Source organism: Macaca thibetana, chromosome 8, assembly GCF_024542745.1.
Source record: "Macaca thibetana thibetana isolate TM-01 chromosome 8, ASM2454274v1, whole genome shotgun sequence".
Classification (NCBI taxonomy): domain Eukaryota; kingdom Metazoa; phylum Chordata; class Mammalia; order Primates; family Cercopithecidae; genus Macaca; species Macaca thibetana.
Genome location: NC_065585.1, coordinates 76,231,402 through 76,248,149, shown reverse-complemented (window position 1 = coordinate 76,248,149; position 16,748 = coordinate 76,231,402). Strand labels below are relative to the sequence as shown.

General features: G+C 34.5%; 1 protein-coding gene and 1 pseudogene across 4 annotated transcripts in view; one reads left to right on the top strand and one right to left on the bottom strand.

Annotated features, from left to right (window-relative positions):
* C8H8orf34 (chromosome 8 C8orf34 homolog) overlaps nt 1–16,748 on the top strand; it is a 480,177-nt gene that overhangs the window by 107,902 nt on the left and 355,527 nt on the right. For all 4 annotated transcript variants that reach the window (XM_050800254.1, XM_050800253.1, XM_050800252.1 and 1 more), the window contains exon 3: nt 3,006–3,137. In XM_050800254.1, the coding sequence (XP_050656211.1) occupies nt 3,006–3,137 (132 nt within the window). The remainder of the gene's footprint in view (nt 1–3,005; nt 3,138–16,748) is intronic.
* LOC126961570 (tigger transposable element-derived protein 1-like) lies at nt 6,397–8,175 on the bottom strand (annotated as a pseudogene).

Here is a 16,748-nt window from a genome sequence, read left to right as displayed (position 1 = left end):
TGATTTTGGTGAATCTTTTTGTTTGTTTTGGTTTTTTGTTTTGTTTTGTTTTGTTTTTGAGACAGAGTCTCGCTCTGTCACCAGGCTGGAGTGCAGTGATGTGATCTTGGCTCACTGCAACCTCTGCCTCCTGGGTTCAAGCGATTCTCCTGCCTCAACCTCCCGAGTAGCTGGGACTACAGGCATGCACCACCGTGCCCAGCTAACATTTTTTTGTATTTTTTAGTAGAGACGGGGTTTCACCATGTTGGCCAGGATGATCTTGATCTCTTGACCTCGTAATCTGCCCACCTCTGCCTCCCAAAGTGCTGGGATTACAGGTGTGAGCCATCATGCCCAGCCTGGTGCATCTTTTAATTAGCTAGAAAACGTCGCAATATTCAAAGTGCATGAGTATCATACTTTTTGGAAATATCTGAAGATATTCTTTTGTTGCCTTTAAATATATCTAGCAACTTGGGACACAACATTTTCTCCTTAAAAGTCTGCCATTTAATATTGTGGAGGAGAATCTTGAAAACAGCCTTATTTTTATTCCTTTGTAGGAATCAAAGACAAATGATTTTTCTTGAATACTTACAAATCTTTTTACTTCTGATATTCAAAAGTTTTACCGGAATGTCAACTATGATTTTTCAGGAAAATCTATTATGTGTAAGTTGAGTCTTATTTACTGTTCTCTGTTTTTCTCATTTCATTTGGCATTGTATTTGCCTTTGTTGACTGTCCTCTAGAGAAGTGTATCAAGCAAAGTGTTTTCTGTGTGTCACTGATTCAATTTTCTACACTATCGGTTTTCTCTTTCTGGCTTTGAACACAAATTTAAATGTTGGTATTGCATTTTAGTTTCCTGTTGCTGCATCTTTATCTCATCTTCTTTTTATTATTTCTGTACACAGTTACATTTTTATTCATAGGTTGGTTAGCCTATCTCCCTTCTAATTTCTTTTGGCTTCATTGAGTCCACTTTCTTCTATTTTTGCTGAGAAGACAAAACAGTCACAGTCACATTCCAACATTTAATGGCTTTCCATTATAAATATTTTTTAAAACTATGATTACCTCTGCATTGTGAATACTGTATTCTTGTTTTTTATTAAATGATTCTTAGAATAATATTTTCTGTTTTTATTCAAACTTCAGTGAGGAATGTTCTATCCAGTTCTAGATTTATCAACAAATAGTGTAGGTGGGCTCTTCTTTGTTCTCTCTCCATATATCTTGGAACTATTTGGATTCTTTTCAAAACTTTAGAGAGGCGAAATCATGGTGGCTATTAACATTTTCAATATTAGTTGAATCCTTTAAGCTTCTGCAAAATTGATGCATGACTTACTATCTCTTATCTCTTTCCAATGAATTAGATAAACATATCATTGCTAAATTATTTGAATTAATACGGATTTTTTCTTGCTATAAGTAGAGAATAAAGAAAGCCACAACATTCATTTCATTCCACTCTGGCTCCATTTAATATTCCTTTATATCATGAGATGCTATATTTTATGACCAAGGTTTTTTTCTCCCATTACTATGTTGCATTAGAAGAATTGATAGTCCACGAATGGATGTAGAAAGACAAATTCTGAAAGACTGTGAAACAACATAAGGAGATGACTCCAAGTTTGGGGTAGATACCTAGAAATCTTCCATTCTCTTTCTGACTGGCCTATATCCTCTCTTAACCTTATCTATGGAAATACTTCCTGGGTTCTAGCAGATCATGGACAAATATTTATGTTCCTAATGCTTTAGAATTTTCATGGCTTTTTGGTATTTAATGGGATTTTGGAGGTGGACAAATTGGGTAACAGCTAATTAAGTACAACCTTAACATGAAAGTTTGAGGAATCCATTAATGTGTAATGATGTATGTTAGTTATTTATAAGTGAGTGGCCGGAGAAAGACTCATGAGTCATCCATGAAGCTAGGGTGGTTTTTAAGTTTGTAAATTAAGAGAAGAAGGCATAAAGAAACCCTAAAGAATGCCACATAGATTAGAGGAATGGAAGATGAGGAAGGAATAAATGAGATGAAGAAAGAGTTATCAGGTGATATGGGGATGAGGAAAAAGATTGTTCTGTATAAAAACATGAAATTCTTGTAAAAGAAGTCAAGATGGATGAACTCTTGAAAGGCCCTTTAATTGTGGAATGGCAAAGACAGTGACCACCTTCTAAGGGGAATTTCAAAGTAACAGTGTTGATTGATTTAAATGTATCTTTCTTGCAATAGAAGATAAATTGATTTAGGTGAATATCAATGATTTTATGTGTTATAATAGATAAGGTGGCATCAAGTGAGTGAAATTTACTGAAATGTTTGTTTTTATTTACAATAGAATGCAATGCTTTATTCCATGACATTCACAGAATGTTATTTTAAGTGAAGGGAACCCATGCCTGAAAAACATTTCAAATTAATTTCATGGGTTTTTGTTTTTTGGTTTTTTTGTGTGTGTTTGTGTGTGTGTGTGTGTGTGTGTTTTGACAGAGTCTCTGTCACTTGGGCTGGAGTGCAGTGGCACAATCTCAGCTCACTGCAACTTCTGCCTCCTGGGTCCAAGTAATTCTCCTGTCTCAGCCTCCTGAGTAGCTGTGATTACAGGCGCCCACCACCACACCCGGCTAATTTTTGTATTTTTAGTGGAGACGACGGGGTTTCACCATACTGGTCAGGTCTCAAACTCCTGACCTCAGGTGATCCACCCACCTCGGTCTCCCAAAGTGCTGGAATTACAGGCGTGAGCCTCCACACCCTGCCAATTTCATAGTTTTATATGATATAATCTTAATCATATGCATATATAAAACTGATTCATAGCAGATTTAAAAGTCGAATTTACAGATGAAATTAAACAAGAAGTACTTTTGTGTGTGTACATTATTTTTGATCTGAGGTGACCTGTATGTTTTGTCAAGTGTATTTAATGACTCATGGACTTGGTTTTTGTTCAATCTTGAAATCACTTTGTTGCGATTTGATATATATTTTGTTTTAACAGAATCCAAAGGAACAAGAAGGGATTTCAGAAGCTATGATAAACCTTGGCAATTAAATGCAAAGAAGCCTAAAAAATCAAAAAGTGACCTTGCTGTGTCTAATATTTCTCCACCATCAACGGACTCCAAATCATGTAAGGAAGTTTCTTATTCAAATGCTATTCAAAGCATGTAAGTTTATGTTGTTAAGAAAATGAAGAAAAGGTGGTCAGTGAAGCCCAACTTTTCATCTGATATTTCTGGCCTTTAATCTTAGTGAATTTCACTTTTACTCTGCATTTGATCTTTATTCATATGTATCTATTTGCTTGCTTATATTCTCAAACATGTGTAATTCACTTAGACCCTTTTTGAATATAATATTCCTTGAAGAATATAAACTCCACGGAGCAGGTCTCTTGCCTCTCATAGTCAATTGCAGCATTACATCATATTGAAAGCAGTACCTACCTGTATTTAATGAAGTACATAAAAGCAAATTAAATCTCTTAGAGTAGAAGCAAAGAAGATTTCTATTCAAAACATTTAGTAAAATTTTAAAAATAATATTTCATCTGGGATTTTCCTGAAGTCCTACTGATTAATTTGTGATGGAAGTCCCTATATTTATTCTCTTCCCTACTACTTTAATGTCTTTGTTTTTATGTTACAACAAAGGAATGACTGAGGCTGGGTATTTTATAAAGCAAAGAGGTTTATTTGGCTTACGGTTCTGCAGGCTGTACAAGAAGCATGACACTAGCATCTGCTTCTTGTGAGAGTCTCAAGAAGCTTCCACTCATGGCAGAAGGTGAAGGGACACACGCATCATATGGCGAGAGGAAGGAGAAAGAGAGAGGGGAGGGAGGCGCCAGGCTCTTTTTAACAATCAGATCTTGTAAGAACTAATAGAGTGAGAAATCACTCCTTACAGTGAGGACGGCACCAAGCCATTTATGAGGGATTGACTCCCATAACCCAAACACCTTCCACCAGGCCCCACCTCCAATATTGGTGATCAGATTCACCATGTGATTTGGAGAGGACAAATATCCAAACTATACCACCTAAATATCTCTTCTCTCTCAATGTCCCACTGCTTTGGTAGCTACTGGGATTCTCCAGTGCTCTGCTATCCCCACATATGTATAAACATGTCAAAAAATCTCAGGAACCTCTAGCAAATCACAGCTATTCTTAGAAGAAAAGAGAGCTTGCAAGCTGTTCTTATACATCAATTCCTTGTGCTTGTTACAGGGTGAGATGTTTGATTTTAGTTTCAACAGAGAAAGGAGTAGGCAGAAAATATTTATCTTTGTTTGAAAATGTTTGAAAACCACTATGTGCTAACTGGAATCTGCATCTGGGTCATTTGTGAAAGCAACTAGATTTAACTTTATGAGCAGCTTCATTTACATAGTGGTACTCATAAAAAAATATTGCATTAACCACATCAAGTTCTTGTGAGAATTATATGAAGTGTGAACAACTTAAAGTGTTCTTTACAAATTGTGATTGTAACCAAATTGTCCCGCTTCATCATTTTGGTATATAGAATTAGGTTCAAACATTTAAAAAAATATTCAAGTTTAAAATTTGCATGTCTTTTTTACAACAGTATAGCTAGTAATATCCAACATAGTGCCTGTTTCAATTAATAAATTCTAAATGATAAAAATGAATAAAGGAAGAAACAAAAAATGCAATGAATAAAGTCTCAGTCTCCCTTTTCATCATGGATCCCTACCTCTCTGTCTGTTTACTCTTGCTCTCTTCCATGATAAGTTCAAAACCTTAGGAGATTACTAAATTATAGAATCAGTTCTCGATTTGACCACTTCATCATTAAGAGGAGAATGCCTAAAGGCCCGCTCATTGTGCAGGTCCTGTGCTCTTTATAGGATGTTATCTAGCCACAGGGTGCTGCTGGTGGTCTGGTGTCTGATTATACTCCTTTTTACTCAGGTAACCTACTCCCAACCTCTAGTTTCACTAGACTGTTACCAAGCTTTTTAAAGCAGAAATAATAATAAAATAGCATGTTTTTTTTTTTAAAAAAAATAGCATATGTAGAATTAATATATACGACAATAAGAGCACAACAGATTAAGGGTTATTCTTTAGAAATACTTGTTAAAACAAATTATTTCTGAAGTAATAAAATATCTTTGCACATAGATTGTGATGAATTAAAGATGCATTTTTCTTCTCTAAAGCATTACTGAGAACTAGCACAAAATGCTTAAATTAAAAATTAGTAGACACATTATAATGGGATGTGAAAAAAATCATTCATCCTCACAAAACAAAGACAGGAGAAAAGTAACAGAGAAAGAAAGGACAGATTGGAAAAATAGAAGATGGACACCAATATTGTAAGTTGAAGTACAGATGTGCCCACAATTATAATAAATATAAATGTACTAAACATTCCAATTAAAGCAAGTATTGTCAGACTGAATAAAGAGTATAGATTTTTTAAAATATAAGAAACATACTAAAAATATGCATATACAAACAGTTTGAAGTTCTAGCAAAAAGAAGTCTATATGGCTAGAGTAATATCAAAATAAAAACTCAAGACAAAGGACATTACCAGAGATAAAGAGATCATATCATAATCATAAAAGGTTATTTAATTAAGAAGACATAATACTACTAAAGGGTTATGCACCCAATAACAAAAGTTCTCAATACATGATGCAAAAATTTATAGAACTAAAGGAAGATGTAAACAGAATAAATTGACTGAAAAAATTTAGTAAGAATATAGAAGATTTGAACGAGACTATCAACTACATTGACTTAATATTTATAAACACTATACTCAAGAAAGTCACATAGAAAAGCAAACAAACAACAAAACAAACAAACACAAAATCATACCTGAAGAGAGATAAACAATTTTTAGAGATGTTCCAGTTACTATGGCTTATAAAAAATCACCCCAAGACTTTTTTTTACATAAAGTTAACATAAGATTATCCTAAAATGTACAATTCAGTGGCATTCAGTACATTCACAATATTATGCTACCTAGTCCCTATCTAGTTTGAAAATATTTTCATCATCCCAAAAGGAAATCATGTACCCAGTAAGTAGTGACTCAACATTCCCACCTCCCACCAGCCCCTGGCAACCTGCTTTTTGTCTCTATGAATGTATCTATTCTGGATACTGGCATGTCTTGGAGATATTGTGGGTTCAGTTCCAGGCCACTGCAATAAAGTGAATATCACAATGTCAGTCACACAATTTTTTTTGTTTCCCAGCACTAAAAAAGTTATATTTATACTCTACTCTAGTCTATTTAGTGTGCAACATTATGTGTAAGAAAACAATGTATATATTTTAAATAAAGATACTTTATTGCCAAATATTCTAACAATCACCTGAGCTTTCAATGAGTCATAATCATTTTGCTGGTGAAGAACCTTGCCTTGATGTTGATGGCTGTGGACTGATCAGGGTGGTGGCTACTGAAGGTTGAGGTGTCTGTGACAATTTCCTAAAATGAGACAGCAATGAAGTTTGCCAATGGACTCATGGAGCCAATTGACTCTTCTTTTCATGAAAAAGTTATTCATAGCATGTGATGCTATTTGGTAGCATTGTACACAGAGTATAACTTCTTTCAAAATTGGAGTCAATCCTCTTAAACCCTGTCACTGCTTTATCAACTAAGTTGATGCAATATTTTAAGTTGATGCAGTATTTTAAGTCACTGCTTTATCAACTAAGCTAATGTAACATTTTAACAATGTTCACAACATCTTCACCTAGAGTAGATTCTGTTTCAAGAAACCACTTTTTTCTACTCATCCATAAGAAGCAACTCCTCATGCATTCAAGTTCTATCATGAGATTGTGGCAATTCAGTCACATCTTCAGGCGCCGCTTCTATTTCTAGTTCTCTTGCTATTTCCACCATATATTCAGTTACTTCCTTCACTGAAGTCTTGAACACTTCAAAGTCATCAATGAGGGTTGGAATTTACTTCTTCCAGGCTCCTATTAATATAAATATTTTGATCTCCTCCCATGAATCACAGATGTTCTTAATGTCATCTAGAATGGTAAATCTTTTTAATGAACTTTTTCAAGTTATTTGCCCCCAGATCCATCAGAGGAATCACTATCTATGGCAGATATACCCTTATAAAATGTATTTCTTAAGTAATAAGACTTGAAAGTCCAGATGAAACTTGTTGATTCATGGATTGCAGAATAGACATTGTGTTAACAGACATGAAAATATTAATCTCCTTCTACATTGCCATCAGCACTCTGGGGTGACTGGGTGCATTGTCAATGAACAGTAACATTTTGAAAGGAAGCTTTTCTTCTTAGCAGTAGGTCTCAACAGCAGGCTTAAAATGATTAGTAAACCATGCTGGAAACAGATGTGCTGTCATCCAGGCTTTGTTGTTTTATTTATAGAGCACAGACAGAGTAGATATAGCATAATTCTTACGGTCCCCAGGATTTTTGGTATGGTAAATAAGCATTGACTTCAACTTAAAGTCACCAGCTGCATTAGCTCCTGACAAGGGAGTCAGCCTATCCTTTGAAGCTTTGAAGTCAGGCACTGACTACTTCTCTCTAGCTGTGAAAGTCTTAAATGGCACCTTCTTCCAGCATGAGACTGTTTTGTCTACATGGACAATCTGTTGTTTAGTGAAGCCACCTTCATCAATTATCTTAGCTAGATCTTCTGGGTCACTTGGTGTGTCTTTTCCATCAGCACTTGCTACTTCATCTTATACTTTTATGTTATGGAGATGGCTTATTTCCTGAAACCTCATGAACCAACCTCTGCTACCTTTCAACTTTTCTTCTGCAGCTTCCTCAGCCTTCATGGAATTGAGGAGAGTTAGGACCTTGCTTTGGATTAGGCCTTGGCTTAGGGGAATGTCGTGGCTGATTTGATCTTCTATCCAGACCACTCAGACTTTCTCCGTATCAGCAATAAGATTCTTTCACTTTCTTACCATTCGTGTTTACTGGAATAGCACTTCTAATTTTCTTCAAGAACTTTTCATTTGCATTCTCAACTTGGCTAAATGTTTGGCACCAGAGGCCTAGCTTTCAGCCTACCTTGTCTTTCAACATGCCTTCCTCACTAAGCTTAATCATTTCTATCTTTTCCAGAGACCTGCAACTCTTCCTTTCACTTGAACACTTAGAGGCCATTGTAGGGTTTTAAATTGGCCTAATTTCAAAATTGTTGTGTTTCAGGGAATAGGGAATCACAAGGTGAAGGAGAGAGGTGAGGGAATGGCTGGTCAGTGGAGCAGACAGAACACACACATTTATTGGTTAAGTTCACCATCTTACATGGGTGTGGTTTGTGGCACCTGGAAACAATTACAACAGTAATATCAAAGATCACTGATGGAAAAAATTTAAAATATTGTTAGATTTACCAAATATTACACAGAGCCACAAAATGAGCACATGCTGTTGGAAAAATTAAGCTGATAGACTTGTTCAATGCAGGGTCTTCACAAATGTTTAATTTGTAAAGAAACAAAAACAATTGTCTGCAAAGCATTACAAAATGAAGTACAGAAAAGCAAGGTATTCCTGTATACCATAGGAGTGAAATCACAATGTATGAACTTTTGTCTCTGACTTACTTTACTTAGCATGTTTTTGTGGTTGATCTACATGGTGGTGTGTACACTACTTCAGTCCTTTCCGTGACTGAATGATATTCCATTGTGTGGTTACACCACATTTTGTTTATCCATTCATCTGCTGATGGGTGTTTTGTATGCTTCTATCTTTTAACTATCTTGAATCATATTGCTATGAACATTCATATACAAGCATTTTTATTACCTTTTTCATTATTTGGATAATGGATATTATATAATATAGACACTATAATAATTTATATTACTGTGTAATTGATTTTCTGAGTTATATGATAATTCTATGTGTAACTTCGAGGAGATGCCAACTTTTTTCAAAGAAGCTACACCATTTCACATGCTTACCAGCAATATACAAGGGTTCCAATTCTTCATATATTTACCAAATCTTGTTATTTTCTTTCTTTCCTTTCCTTTTTCTAAAAAATGTATAGCTGTCCAGTTGGATGTAAAGTGGTATCTCATTGTTGTCTTGATTTGCATTTCTCTAATGGCTAATAGTTTTGAGCATCCTTTCAAGTGTTTCTTGGCCATTTGAATATCTTCTTTGGAAAAATGTTTATTCATACTCTTAGCTCATTTTTTAAGTGAGTTGTTACTCTTTATTCCTGAGTTATGAGAGTTTTTTGTATTCTGGATACTAGATCCTTATCAGAGATATGATTTATGAATATTTTTCCATTTTGGGGATTATTTTTTACTTTATTAATAGTGTTATTTTATGTACATTAGTTTTTTAATTTCGATGAAGCTCAATTGATCTATTTTCCTTTCTTTTCGGCTTGTGTTTTTGGTGTCATATCTAAAAAACTCTTGCCAAATCCCAGGTCATAATGACTTATCTCTATAATTTCTTCTAAGAGTTATAGTTTATGCTCTTACATGCGGGTAATTGTTCCATTTTGAGTTAATTTTTGTATATAGTAGATGATGGGTGTCCAACTCCATTTTTTGCCATGTGGATAATCAGTTGTCTCAGTACCAATTTTTTGAAAATACTATTCTTTCCTCATTGAATAATCTTGTCACCCCATTGAAAAATCAAGTAGCCGTGAATATGAGGGTTTATTTTTAGACTCTCAATTCCATTCCATTAAGCTATATGCTTATCCTTTTGTGAGTACTACACACACTGTTTTGATAACTGTAGTTATGTAATAAGTTTTGAAATTGGAAAGTATGAATCCTCTGACTTCATTTTTTTGTTTTTCTCTCTCAGGATTATTTAGGCTACTCTGAGGGCCCTGAAGTTCTATATGAATTTTAGAATCAGTTGTTTCAAATATTTCTGCATAAAGGCCATTTGGATTTTCTTAGGAAATGCATTGAATCTGTGGATCACTTTGGAGAGTATTGTGACCATAAAAATGTTTCCAAATCATGACCATGTAATGTCTTCATTTATTTAGATCCCCTTTAATTTCATTAAACAATGTTTTCTAGTTTGTGTTGTACAAGACTAGCATGTCCTTGGTTAAATTTATTTAAGTGGATCTTATTCCTTCAGATGCTATCATAAATGGAATTGTTTCTTATTTTCATTTTTAGATTGTCATTGCCAGGGTGTAGAAATAAAACTGATTTTTGTGTTTTGATCTTATTTCCCAAAATTTTGCTGAACCAGTTTATTGGTTCTAACACTTTATTGTGAATTCTTTAGGACTCTTGAAAAGATCAGATTATGCCATCTAAATATAGGGATAGTTTAACTTCTTCCTTTCCAATTTGGTTGCCTTTTATTTTTCTTTTCTTGCCTAATAGCTCCAGCTAGAAATTCCAGTGCAAGGTTGAACAGAAGTGATGAAAGCAGGAAAGTATCCTTTTCTCATTATTCATGTTAAGGGAAAGACTTTTGGTCTTGTATCATGGAGTGTGGTGTTAGCTGTGAGTTTTTTGAAAATGTCTTTTATCATGTTGAGAAAGTTGTCTTCTATTCCTAGTTCGTTGGATATTTTTGTCATGAAAGTGTGTTGCATTGTTTTCCAGTGTTTTTTCTCAATCAGTTGAGATAATCATGCAGTTTTTGTTATCATTCTATTAATATGATGTGTTACATTTTATAATTTTCTTAAATAACCCTTGAATTCCTAGGATAAATACCTGGCCATGATATATAATCCTTTTAATATACTGCTGGATTTAGTTTGTTACCGTTTTATTGAGGATTTTGCATCTACATTCATAAAAGATACTGGTTCGTAATCTTCTTTTCTTGTAATGTCTTTATCTTTGGTACTTGGTCAATGCTGGCTTCTTAGAATAAATCAGAATATGTTCCCTTTTCTCCAACTTTTTTGGAAGAATTAATAAAACTTGGTGTCAATTCTTCTTTGAATGCTGGGTTGAATTTACCAGTGAAGCCACTTTATTCTGGCCTTGTCCTTGTTGGGAGATTTCTTTATTAGTGAGTCAAAGTCTTTACTTGTTATAAATCCATTCTGATATTCTATTTCCTCTTGAGTCGGTATTGGTAGTTCGCATGTTTCTAGAAATTTTCTAAGTCATCCAGTTTGTTGGCATTTGATGGTTTATAGTATTCTCTTATAATACTTTTTAATTTTCTTAAGGTTTGTAGTAATGTCTCACTTTTATTTCTAACTTTAATAATTTGAGTTTTCTTTTTAAATCAATCTAGCTAAAGATTTCTTAACTTTTTCATCTTTCTAAAGAACCAACTTTTGGTTTTGCTCATTTTCTCTATTGTTTTTCTGTCTTCTGTTTCACTGATCTCTGCTTTAACCTTTACTATGTTCATCCTTTTGGTAGCTTGGGTTTATTATGCTCTTCTTTTTCTACTTCCTTAAGGTATAAAGTTAGGTTTTAGATTTGACATCTTTCTTCTTTATTAATGGGGACATTTACTGCTATAAATTTCTGTCTGAGCACTGCTTCCACCGCATACCATAAGGTTCAGTATGTTGTTTTCATATTTTTTGGTCACAAAGTATTTTCTAATTTATCTTGTGATTTCTTCTTTGTCTCATTCATTATAAATGAGCATATTGTTAAATTTTCTCATATTTGTGAATTTCCCATTTTTCTTTTTCCTTTGACTTCTAGTTTTATTCTTTTGTTGTCAGAGAAGATACTTGGTATGATTTCAATCCTTTAAAATTTTTGAGACTTGTTTTGTTGCCTAACATAAGATCTCTCCTAGAGAACGTTCCATGCGCATTTGAGAAGAATGTGTATTCCTGTTAGGTGGAATGTTCTGTATACATCTGTTAGGTCTTACCAGTTTATAGTGTTGTTCAAGTCCTTCATGTCCTTATTGGTCTTCTGTTTGTTTGCTCCATTATCGAAAGTGGGGATTTTAAAATCCACTACTATTATTATAGGGCCCTCTAACTCTCCTTAAATTATGTCAATATTTGCCTCCTATATTTTAAGGCTCTGCAGCTAGGTGTTTCTGTGTTTATAATTATTACGTCTTCTTGGTGGATTGTCCTTTTTAATCATTATATAATGCCCTTCTTTGCCTCCTATGATGATTGTCCTAAAAACTATTTTTTTGATACTAGTGCAGCCACTCAGCTCTCTTTTGATTAATATTTGCAGGAAATATCTTTTGATCATTATTCCTTTATTATTCTTTCTCTTCTCTTCTTTTACTATTACCATTATATGTCAGCACATCATACATGTTGATCAAGTAAAAAAACTATTGACATCTCAATCAATAACTGAATGCTATTCGATACAAATTTGCATCTATTTCTTATTGTAAATATAATGAAATTAAAACTCTTTGGGAATAGAAGGATATTTTCTTAACTAAGATATTGCCTGGAATAAATATTTATAGAATAAAACCAAAAAGTTTTCTGAGCATTGTTCATATGTTTTAAAGAAAAAAGGAAAAAAGACATAAATATTTTAATAGTAATTAACTTCTGTGGGTAGAAAAAACAGTTATCAATTCATTAAAATAATCCCTGTCTAAAATTTACTTAAAGTAGCTACTGTATATTAATCAGAAGAAATTTCTGAAGAAAAAAGCAACTTCTTAGCCCATTCAAAAGACTGTGAGCTTGGTAGAATGTAATATCTTCAGTGCAGAGTATTTTGTTACCTTAATCCCTATGTATCTAGAACAGTGACAAACACATCATTTATGCTATGAGAATGAGTACATAAATGATTGAATGAATAAATGAATAAATGCAGATAATGTAAGGATGGATTTATACTAAAATATATTCTAGCCTTTATGTGATACCAGTTTAGAAATTGTGTATTTTCAAGTAACCAAAAAATAGCACTTATACAATTCAAATTGGCATAGGGACAAAGATCTGCAAGGTAACATTATATTATCAATCTTCAATAGTTATGTGCCATAGATAAGTAGGTTTTTTATTATTATTATACTTTAAGTTCTAGGGTACATGTGCATAACGTGCAGGTTTGTTACATATGTATACTTGTGCCATGTTGCTGTGCTGCACCCATCAACTCGTCAGCACCCATCAACTCGTCATTTACATCAGGTATAACTCCCAATGCAATCCCTCCCCCCTCCCCCCTCCCCATGATAGGCCCCGGTGTGTGATGTTCCCCTTCCCGAGTCCAAGGTTTTGATGAAGGTTTTGCCTTGTAATGTTTTGGCACTTTCAAATAACCAAAAAATAGCAGTTATACAATGCAAGCTGGCATAGGGACGAAGATCTGCAAGGTAGCATTATAGTGTCAATCTTCAATAGTTATGTGTCATAGATAAGATAAGTATGGTTTGATGAAGGTTTTACCTTGTAATATTAAGTATTTCTACTGGTTACCTATTGTGTGGAATGGTTGTGGATGATGAGTAGAATTTTGGCAGAAATGACAAGAAAGACATTGTCTGTCAATATTCTGTGCATGATAGTGAATGCTGATCCTTTATAACCATTTCAAATTTATAATCCAGATGAGAAAATTGAGGTAAATATGTTGGTTTAGGTTAAATATCAACTCTCAGTTGTTTTGTTTACGCTTTTGAATTTAAGGGAGCCTTTCTCAGGGTTTTTTTTTTTTTTTTAATGATGCATTTAGCACAGAATATACAAAGATAAATAGCTGGATATTTATAGACTGTCATTATAATTTTAGGGAAAAAAGAGAGTATATACATACATATATGTATAGAAAGTACAAGCTACACAAATATTAAAAAATGAGGACAGGAGAACAATAGCTGAAAAATCATGATATGGATATACAGAAGGCAGGAGACATGAAGTAATTATCTCATTATAATCAGTTTTCAGTATTTCATAACCGTAGTACTGGGGATATTTCCTGGCATATTTAAAATGAAAGTAAAGTACTTGGGGAGAACTTTCAGATAAGATCATTAGCATTTTTTAAATTTTAGAAAACAAGGTTGAAAGTTATTTGGTTCAAAAGAAATATATAGACAGTATCTCAAATGTTATGTGGAGGAAACAGTAAATTTGTTTTAAACTCACAGAAACTATTGGTGGAGGTCATATTGAGTTAGAATTTGATGACTATAATAAAGAATTGTTCAAAAATTAGCACTCCTTAATATACAATAGACTGCTCTGTAACATAGTGTCCTCGGGGAAGACTGAGGAAAAGCCATTTGCAAGGTGCTGTGGGTGGCCTCCTGCACTAGAGTGAGCTCTGCGTCAGTGACCCCAAAGACTCTCTTGAATCTCAGATTCTGTCATCTTCCTCTACCGGTTTTATTAGATAGTTGATACTGTTCTTCTATTTCTCATTTTCCCTGTGGATATTTTTAAAAACATTTTTAAATGCTAACCCTTTACTTTTAAGATGTAGTATGACTTAAATAAAGTTTTCAATCTATCAGAAAAGTTTAGAGATGTTCTTATCCAAAGACAGTATATCAGACAAATGACTTCCCAAATTTCTTTCCATTACTTACCAAAACAGCTTTTGAAATCACCCAGCATGGCTGATTAGATCCTGATTATACCGTGGCTTTGGTTGTCCTAGTTGGATTCCCATGATAAGTTATGCAAGATTTGTTATATGTATCAAATTGTCACAAGCTACAAAAACATCACAAAAAATTGGTCTCAGCTCCTCTCAGAAGTTGCCAAGGAAAAGTTCTTGGGTACGGTATTAATTAGTTCTCTATTGTACAGCATATAATTTTCCCAAAACTCAGTGGCTGAAAACAGCAACAACTTGTGGTTTCTCGTGATTCTGTGTGTAGACTGGCCAGTTCTGCTGGCCTCACCTGACGTGCCCGTGTGGTGCATTCAGTGGGTAGGTCTGCAGGTGCTGGGCTCAGCTGGGATGATGGGAAGCTGGGCTGTGTCTGGTAGATATCTCGGGATATTGACTAGGATTTGAAAAAAAACCTGAGTTCTTGTTTTGTAAATTAAAAAGAAAATATAAAGAGAGACCTTGATAGCATATAGTAATTAGCAGAAAATCAGATAATGTAGTGATACAGATTGCAGATTAGAGAAATTATTCAAAGAAGGTTAACAAAAGTGCCAAAGTTTTAAGGAATCTGATACAAATATTGTTTTTTCCACTCCCTCATCTGAACTTCTCTCTCTTAAACCTAGGTTCCTCCATAGGTTTCCCATGGGGAATGGCCTGTAAGGTAGCAGTCGTGGGCCTGGAAGTGTTTACTAGATTGATCATGGTCACTGTGTCTACTCTTTGCTGCTAGCACACTGGTGTGTTAGTAATTTTAGTTGATATCCCTGTCCCAGGGTCCCTTAAACCAAGAAGGTCAGATGAGGCAGTGGCATTCATTTTCAATTGTTAATTTCTAGGTTTATTTAAATTACAGAAGGAATATTTATTTATTTTGACAATGTAAAATATACAGACCTGTAGAAAGTGAAATAGTCTCCTTCACTTGTCTCCCCTCAAATTCTACTCCCCTAGAAATAGTTTGTATCTTCGTATAGTCTTTTCCTTGTACTCATTAGCAGATATGATATGGATGGGTTGGTTTGCTGCATAAAAGTGACCTTAAGCTGTGCATGTTCTTAAGCAATGTGTTTTTATTATTTTAAAATGCATTGTCTGGCTATTAATAAAAAGAAAAATAATAGATGTTAGCAAGGAGGCAGAGAAAAGAGAACTCTGTTTTTTTGTTTTCTGAGATGGAGTCTCACTCCATCACTCAGGCTGGAGTGCAGTGGCACAGTCTCGGCTCACTGCAACCTCTGCCTCCCAGGTTGAAGCTATTCTCTTGCCTCAGCCTCCCAAGTACTGGGACTACAGGCGCCCGCCACCATGCCCAGCTAATTTTTGTATTTTTTTTTTGGTAGAGATGGGGTTTCTCCATATTGGACAGGCTGGTCTCAAACTCCTGACCCCGTGGTCCACCCTCCTTGGTCTCCCAAAGGGCTAGGATTATAGGCGTGAGCCACCATGCCTGGCTGAAAAGTGAACTCTTACACACTGTTAGTGGGAAGGTAAACTAGTACAGCAACTATGGAGAACTGTATGGAGACTCCTCAAAAAACTTAAAAAGAACCACCATTCAATCCAGCAATCCCCCTACTGGGTATCTACCAGAGGAAAAGCAAACAATATGTCCAAAAGATACTGTCTCTCACATGTCTATTAAAGCACTATTCATGATAGAAAAAATGTGGAATCAACCTAAGTGTCCATCAGTGGATATATGGATAAAGAAAATGTGGTGCGTATACACAATGAAATACTACTTGGTCATTGAAAAAAAGAATGAAATCATGTCATTGGTGAAACTGGAGGTTATTATCTTAAGTGAAATAATCCAGGCACAAAAAGACTAATATTGCATACCCTAACTTATATGTGGGAGCTAATAAAGCTGATCCCTTGCAGGTAAGGCAATGAAAGATAGATAACAGAGACTGGGAAGGGTGATTGGGACATGGGGGAGAATGAAAGAAGTGGGCTAAAGGGTAGTATAAGCATATGGTAAGATAGAAGGAATAAATTCAATGTTTGATAGAACAGTAGGGTGACTATAGTTAACACAAGTGTACGGTACTCTGTCGATGCACACCCTAAGTGTTGGTTAAATATGTACTCTATGTTGATATTATTATAGTTAATTAATTAACATTGTTCACAGTTAAGCCATACAGTGACTTGATTACTACATGTTATATACATGTAACA